This window comes from Malania oleifera, chromosome 8 (assembly GCF_029873635.1).
Source record: "Malania oleifera isolate guangnan ecotype guangnan chromosome 8, ASM2987363v1, whole genome shotgun sequence".
Lineage (NCBI taxonomy): Eukaryota > Viridiplantae > Streptophyta > Magnoliopsida > Santalales > Ximeniaceae > Malania > Malania oleifera.
Window position 1 is genome coordinate 84,769,108 of NC_080424.1, and position 8,496 is coordinate 84,777,603.

An 8,496-nucleotide genomic window follows, 5' to 3' on the forward strand; every position below is an offset into this window, starting at 1 on the left:
GCTAAAACACTATAAATTAGGGCTAAAAATTTTTATTCATATAATAAATGAAAAAAATTAGGTCCTCTCCGAAGATCAATGTTGTCATCTCGTCAAACCCTTCCATCTAGGGGTGAGCATAATTCGGTGAAAACCGAATTAACCGACCAAAATTGGTCGGTTCAGTTCGGGTAAAAAACTCGGTTCGGTCGATTCGGTTAGGATTTTACAAAAATTCAATTAATTGGTTTCGGTTCGGCTAACAACAAAAAATAATTCGGTTAACCGATTAACCAAATTATTAATTAATTAAATTTTAAGCATAAATTATGAGCTTGAGAGTCTCGGCGAAGGGGATGACGACGCCGAGCTTGGTGCGGCTGCGGAAGAAAGTGATGGTGTTTCAGCAGACGGAGAGGAGGATGAGGGTTATGTTGAACTTGAGAGTTTCCGCGGCGCCCTTGGTGGTGGACCGGTGGTGACGCATAAGCCCATGACGTCGAACACCAGCCGGTGCTTGTACTAGATGAGCTTCCAAGTAAAGAGGGTGGCATAGACGGCGAGCCATAGCAGGATCTGATCACCCCCCACATGCTTCCAGTTGTCCTCCACGAAGTATCGGAGGTTGCGGTAGCCTCTCCGGAGTAGGTTGGGTACTTAGGTTTCGTGGTGGGCACCAGCTTTTGACTCAGTAATTGGCTGTTTATCACCAGGTTCGCCGACTGCCCTGGCGCTTGCAGGCTTGCAGCAGTAGCATCTCCAGAGTCCAGCCTCTCGACCCTCAGCATCTCAGCCACCAGCTCGCTGTGCAAAACCAGACCCTAGTGTCTCAGCCATCAGCCATCATTTTTATTAATAAAATTAATAAATAAGGTATTTAATTAAGCTGGATTTGATGTTTTAATTTTTTTTATAATAATCAATTTTAAATAATTTCGGTTAAAATCGGTTAACCGAATTATCCGAATGGGTAATTCGGTCGGGTTCGGTTTGGTTTCCTCCTCCAATTTGGTCGGTTCGGTTAATGGTATTATTTAACTAAATTTTTTGGTTAATTCGGTTAATTACCCAAATTTGACCGAACCGACCGTTTACTCACCCCTACTTCCATCTAATGAAATCACTTTAAATAATAGCATCCATTGAATACCTATATATATATAGATCGCACTACATAAAATCCATTATTTATAGTGATTTTATTGGAGAATATAGCTTAATGGGAGGACCATGTTAGTCCTCCCAAGAACCTAATAGTTTTTCATCCAAACACTCGTACGAGTTAATTACACACCCACTTTTTTGCCACAATATTAGCCTTTATGCGCCCATGCATGCAGGCTACAGGCTAGATATTTTAATATATATATATACATATGATGCAGCGTCAACCAACCACCACCGGCGACACCACTATAGGACTCCTCACGGTGCGTTTTCCCTGATTTTCCACCCAAACAAGCGAGCCCCATGAAACCATCCCATATTTGTCGTGGTCATATTTTATAGTTAGACTGTAGCTTTGTTTCTCATACATCTCTGCAAAAACCAATTTCTCCGGTGTGACCGTAACAACGGATTTCTTTGGGGGTGTTACCTCTGCCTTGTAAGTCGCCGGCCCATCTCCCACATTGGTTACAGTCCTTTGAAACTTTTTAACCTTTGTTGACATGGACCTGTTACTATACAAAGCAATAAAGGACGGGTAATTTAGATCAGAAGAAGGGTTGGAGCAACTATGATTGCTTGATCTTATAATGGTTACCAATTGCTTCTTGGTAAGACCCGTGGAACAAAGGAGATTGATGTAGTCTTGCGGAGTCGCGTCGTACACAAGACCCGGATCTAGTGCTCTGTTTGGGTCAACTTGACCCGCTCCCATGGCCAGAGGTGATGCAAAACTGAAATTCTCGCTATTTTCCTTAATAGGAGTGAAGGTATTGTCAAAAGGGTTAGCGGTAGTGATCATGGCAGAGCGAATAGCAGCCGGACTCCATTTGGGATGTGCTCCTTTAAGGAGCGCAGCAACACCCGAAGCATGAGGACAAGCCATGGACGTCCCTGATATTATGTTGTAATCGCTGGTCAGATACGAATTTGAACCAACAGGAGTTGTAGGTATATTTGGAATCCAAGCGGCCAAAACTTTGACTCCTGGAGCCATTATGTCTGGTTTCAAGATGCCGGAATAGCTCCTTGAGGGACCTCTTGAGCTGAATGAAGCAACGGTTGGTGCTGGCTTTGCTCCCAAAATGGTCTCTCTGAAGTTCATGCTAGCAGTAGGATTATGCTTGGTTCTAGCATATTTGATCACCGTTGACGCGTTCTTGGAACTAATCACGATTCCAGGACAAGGAAATTTCCCAAGCTCTGAAATTGAGGGGGAGTCAGAGATGAATATAGCCGCGCGAACTCTTGATGCTGCAACATAGTATAATTGGTTGATGACAGATTCCGTTTGGTCGCAAATGATGATAGCATAGCTAGGCGCCTCAGCTAGCAAAACAGAGGAATTGCACGAGGAAAGGGTCTTGTTATACACCAAAGGCACTGGAAAGTATTCCACCGCAGCGTTTGCCGGGAACATCGTCCATCCGACGATAGTTAGCCCATTTCCCAGTTTTAGCATCCCTGCAAGTTGCCGATCGACGGTGCCGGCAGCGACGGTCAGGGTCCATGGGCTTCCGTTTACTATGGTCGCAAGTGACGGTCCATAATTTCCCGCCGCGACCGAAACCAGCACGCCCTTCTCCATGGCCCCAAAGGCAGCTATCGCAATTGGGTCCTTGTACAGAGGCCTATCTGGTTCGAGGCCCAAGGAGATCGATATCACATCAACACCGTCGGCAACAGCGAGATCTATGCCAGCGACAACATCGGAGGTAAAGCCAGAGATCTCTTCATCCGGCCAAACGACCTTGTAGACAGCTACCCTGGCACGAGGGGCCACCCCTTTTGCCATTCCCTTAGCGTAGCCAAAGAATGATGTACCTTCCACGTAGTTTCCGGCGGCCGTGGAGGCGGTGTGGGTTCCATGCCCATTCGTGTCCCTGGCCGAGTTCGTGTCGATATTTATGCGTGGATCTGCGGCTATTAATCCCTTGTTGAAGTACCTAGCTCCTATGAGCTTCAAGTTACACATGGAGGAATTGAATTCCTGTCCCTCCTGGCACGTGCCTCTCCAGCTGGCCGGGATTTTGGTCAACCCGGCGTCGCCGAAGCTCTTGCTCTCAGGCCACACTCCGCTGTCGATGACTCCGACGACGACGTCCTTGCCGTAATCGGAAGCCGGCCAAAGACCCGCGGAAGGACTCAGAGCAAGGAACTCGGGGGTGTGCGTGGTATGAAGAGCAACTTTTCTATCACGATAAGCCGAGACGAACCCAGGGGACTTCTGGAGTGTGTCCAGTTCGGCCGGAGATAGAACGGCGCTGAAACCATGAAGGGCATTGTCGTAAGCGTAGAGAAGGTAGGGCTTCTGCGGGGCAGTGGCGTTGAGAGATTGGAGAGTGGAGGAGTACCAGTGGCGATGGGTGGCGAAAGCCTTGGGCATGAGGGACTTGTCCATGTGAACTATGTAGGTTGACCTCTCCGGCGCCGGATTGCTTGACGATTGGACCATATGAAAGGTAATCGGAACCCATAGCGCAAGGAGGATGGATAAACAAGACCCATATGCAAACCCCATTCTAATCACTTAAATCAATTCATCGGCTGCTAAGGGATTTTTGTGGACGAAATGAGTCAATGAAGAGCCGAGATGCAATACTCTCTATTTATAGAGCAGTGACTTGCGAGTATAGCGAGTACTGGGAAGTGCTTGCAGGTTGAGAATGAAATGAATTTAGACGACTTGAGGATAAGAACCCATGTATGATTGGTTTCTAAGACTTGGATTTCAGAAGTCATGGCATCACGCCAATGTGAGTGCAACACAACTTGAGAATATGAGTTGGGTTCGGGATGTTGGGACAAAATAGAAATAAAAGCCAAATGCGGATGAGAAAAACGATGATAAAATAAAAAAGAGAAGTGACAATGAACTGTACCTGAAAAAGATTTTGAAACTTATGAAGCCGTTTAGTACTTTGGTAAAATTGGGCAGATGCAATCATCCAAGTAAGAGGGATGTGTGACTGCTCATTTGGGCCGTGAAGAGATGGGCGGAGGGGGTGGTGGGGAAGGGGGTGAGGGTGAGGGTGTCAGGAGGAGACCAAGGAAGAAAGAGGGATAGAAGAGGGGCTAAGGTTAGGTGTGGTTGGTTGTTTAGGTAAAATGTAGGAAAGGTGTATATCAGGAATAGGAAGATGAAGGATGGGAGAAGATGGAGGGGTTGGAGGAATGAGATGATAGGGAAATACACTTTCTTCAAAGGGGACATCATAGTAGATGAATTTTTTTTTTGTTTTCAAGATGATATACATGAAAAATCTTATGATGAGCAGGATAACCTAAGAAAACACATCGAAGAGCATAAGGAGAGAATTTATCACGATGTTGGCGAGCGGTTTGGGCATAGCGCAAGAACCCAAACACTCGCAAGTGTGTATACGATGGTGGTTTCTGAAAAAGAAGTTCATAAGGGGACTTATAATTGAGACTAGGTGATGGAATGCATTTACCCTAAAAAGAGATAGGAAGATTAGCTTGAAAACGTAAACACCAAGCCACATTAAGAAGGAGGCGATGTTTACGCTCGGTAACACCATTCTGTTGAGGGGTATCCACATATGTGCGCTCATGAAGAATGCCTTAATCATGAAAAAAAGTTTGAAGTGGAGTGGATAAAAATTCTTTATCATTATCAGTTCGCACGTGCTTAATGGTGCAATTGAATTGATTTTTAATCATGGTGCAAAAAGTTTTAAGGCAAGTAAAAGTATCAAATTTCATGTGCATAAAATAAACTCATGTTGCACGTGAGTACTCATCCATGATTATTAAAAAATAATGTGCACTAGAAAGTGAAGTTGTAGTATAATCACCCCATATGTCAAAATAAATCGACTAAAAAAATATGTGCTCTTATTCATGTTCATAGAAAAAGGGAAAAAAGTGTGCTTTGATTTAGCTCTAACATCACAAGCCAAATGAGAACAAGAAATATTTAAAGTTTTCGGAAGACATGAAATAGAAGGGTAACCAAGATGTTGATGCCAAATAGTAGCATCAAAAATGCACTGAGAGTTGAAAACTAAGGTGGAGAGAGGTTTGTAGTTGTAAATTCCATCCCGTACTTCACCCGTTCCAATCAGCCTCCTCATAGATAGGTCCTGAAAAACACAAAAGGTAGGAAAGCAGAGAGCAACACAATTGTGATCAGTGGTGAGTGCGCTGATGGATAATAAATTAAATTTAAATAAAGGCACGTAAAGAACATTAGAAAGAGAAAGATTAGGCGAAAAACACATAGTGCTGATATGAGTTAGAGGAACAATGTCACTATTAGGAAGCTTAATGGGGCATGGTCAAGTAAAGAGTTGAACATTGTCATGAGAAGACAAATTGGAAGTCATATAATCAAAAGCACCTGAATCAACCATCCATTCAGTATTTGAAAAAGAAGCAGAATGAAAAGAGGCAAGGTTACTAGCAAAGTTGGCAGAGTTGACTTTTGAGGGCGATAATAGTTGAAAGTATTGCTCATTGGTGAGACCAGGGACAACAATCTCAGAAGAAGGTGAAGAACCTGTGACATTATTTGCAGCCATTGAAGAACTATATTTTTTATCTAATGTTCCACGAGATGGTGACTTGTTGTTGGGATAACCACGCAGCTTATAACATTGTGCTTTCCAAGACCATTACAATCACAGTGGCCACATTTTGGACAACCACGCCCTCGCCCCTTATTATCAGAAAAATTAGAAAAATTACGAGGAACTGTCATGGCACTAGATTCTATTGGAACGCTAGAGATATGAAGAACACACTATTTTTCCTCTTGATGCAAAATTGAATATACTTTGGTGGTTGTTGACCTTATAGGTCACACCTGATTTTGATAATGACAAATATTTAGGTATTTTCTAGTTTTCAAGTGTATGTGCAAGTTTATATGAGCATTTCAAGAAATGACACTTGAAGCAAGATATGAAGACCCTGAAGACTCTCTTTCATATTGTAAATTCAATTAATGTAATATGGATCTGTAATAGTAACTAGGTATATGGACTGTGATAATCATCTGCATTTCATGCATACTAGATACATGGTAAGCTCAGTAAGAGCCCAGTATAACTCTAGGTCCCAAACACTCATGCACAAATATCATTCATAATCGCTAGTGTTAAATATGAATTGAATTGAACATTATAGGGAAGTTTGAGAGAGCTTGCGAGACCAAACCTTAAGAGTTGAAAACTCCTTAGGTGCCCGAACTGTTGAGAAGTTAACAGTTGACCAAGCTCTCGGGCGACCGAACCTATTTTAGACATATCTTCCCCGGGCACCCGAACCCTCTGAAAGGGACCCCTCACCAACTTGGGCTACTGAGGAAAACAATTCAAAAACATGCCCGGGTGATGGAACCTCTGAGTTCGGGCTACTAACCCACTGACCGGGCACCCGAACCTATGAACAAATGCTAATGAATTTTGTTCGGGCTACCGTATCAGGACTCGGGCTGCCGAACTATTTTAAAAATGTTTTTGAAAATGAGTTTGGTAGGGCAACCGAACCTCAGTTCAGCCATCCGAACCTTCTTGGGATAAATTTATTTTTATTTGAGGTTAATATGGGTTAAAATGGATAAATTATTCTTAAAGATTTTTTAGACTTTTCTAAGAATACCCAATAGGTCCCAAACGATTATATTTTTCACCTTGTCTATAAATATAGGCTCATTTGTGAGGATTGGCAAGTAATTAGCCAAAATCATTAGACAAGAATCCTCTCTACTCTAAAATCCTACTTTGCTCAAATACCCTCAAATACTCATTCCTTTAATACATCTTGATATTGTAAGAGCTAAATGAGTGTGCTTGTAATAGCTAGATAGTACTAAAACTCCCATTTGCTTGATTGATTATTGATATTGTTTTTGGAAAGTTTGGCTAAGTTTTGTCCTACTGATTTCATATTATAAATCTTTTGCTGGGATAGACTAGCAAGTTTAAGGGTCTTTGCATAGTTGTTGCAAGACTTCCATAGCTTTGATTTTTGTTGTGCAAAAATCTTTTTAACAAGCCAAAACATTTTTCAAACTAGTAGTGTTCTTATCTTATTGAAGAAAATCTCTTGAGCTAGTTAGAATATTTGATTGACATCTTTGGAATCTTGATTTGCTATTAAAATTTGCTTTACCTACGTTCAAAGATATAGCTTGTATTGAACACTCTTGAACATTCCATTGACCATACCCTATTGAGTGTTATTTGCACAACTATTTACATCACTGAGCTTATACTATATCCATATTGTTGAGGTGTATGTGACCATCTATATTGGATACATATCTACTTTGTATGAAAGCATAATCACTGTACCAATCTTATTGTGAACCTATTGTTGTATTCCAAGCGTGGTCTAAGGGGACGGTAATTTAAGTCTGGTAAGGATTGTTTGTAAAGGTTGAGGTCAACCCTGTGCTAATTGACCTAATTGTTTAGGTGTTACTCCACCAGCTTAAGTGACCATTATAGTGGTAATCCTTGTGCTTGTTAGCCAAAACGGGGACGTAGGCAATTTGCCGAACCTCGATAATATTTCTAGGTGTCATCTTTATTTACAGTTTTCTCATACATGATTGGCTAATTTAATTGTGTTATATAAATTCCGTTGTACGTTTAAATTAAGTTAATTTATTTGCACTAGATTGACCTTAACGTTGTGTAATACTACTATTAATGGATTGACCTAGGGCATCAATTTTGAAAATACCAATTCACCCCCTTCTTGGGATCACGATAAAGCTAAAAATTGGTATCAAAGCCACGTAGCATAGATTTAATAGTTAATTTGTAAAAGATCTTAGATGGCTTATAGCACGATGACCCCTTTCCTTGAGGGGCCATCTTCCACACGACCTCCGATTTTTAGTGGTGTTAGTTACACCTTCTGGAAAGAGAGGATGTGCATCTACCTTCAAAATATAGATTGGAAGGTGTGGAGGATTGTCTCTAAGGGAAATCATGTTCCCATGAAAATAGAGGGTGAGACCAGAGTTTAAAAAAACTGAGGAAGAATATAATGATTATTATATGAAAGATGTTAGCTTAAATGCCACTTTTATGAATAACTTATATTGTGGTCTTGATGTGAACGAGTTTAATAGAGTAATGGCATGTTCTACTGCAAAAGAAATTTAGGACAGGTTAGAAGTCACATATGAAGATACTAGGAATGTAAAAGATAGTAGGATAGACATGCTGACTAGTGCGTGTGAGGCCTTTATGATTAATGTAGGTAAGTCCATTCAGAGCATGTACACTAGATTTAAACACATTATAAACTTACTACATGCATTAAGTAAGACCTATCCTACATATGAGATGATTAGGAAAATCCTCAGAGGCC

General features: G+C 41.5%; 1 protein-coding gene across 1 annotated transcript; it reads right to left on the minus strand.

Annotated features, from left to right (window-relative positions):
• Positions 1-1,150: 1,150 nt before the first annotated feature.
• On the minus strand, positions 1,151-3,914 carry LOC131163063 (subtilisin-like protease SBT3). Its single transcript, XM_058119767.1, has one exon. The coding sequence runs from the start codon at positions 3,665-3,667 to the stop codon at positions 1,367-1,369; it is 2,301 nt and encodes a 766-aa protein (XP_057975750.1). The 5' UTR covers positions 3,668-3,914; the 3' UTR covers positions 1,151-1,366.
• Positions 3,915-8,496: the final 4,582 nt, after the last annotated feature.

What these genes read in the sequence shown, in the direction of transcription:
- LOC131163063 (XM_058119767.1), bottom strand. Translation starts at nt 3,667, where the DNA reads ATGGGGTTTGCATATGGGTCTTGTTTATCCATCCTCCTTGCGCTATGG.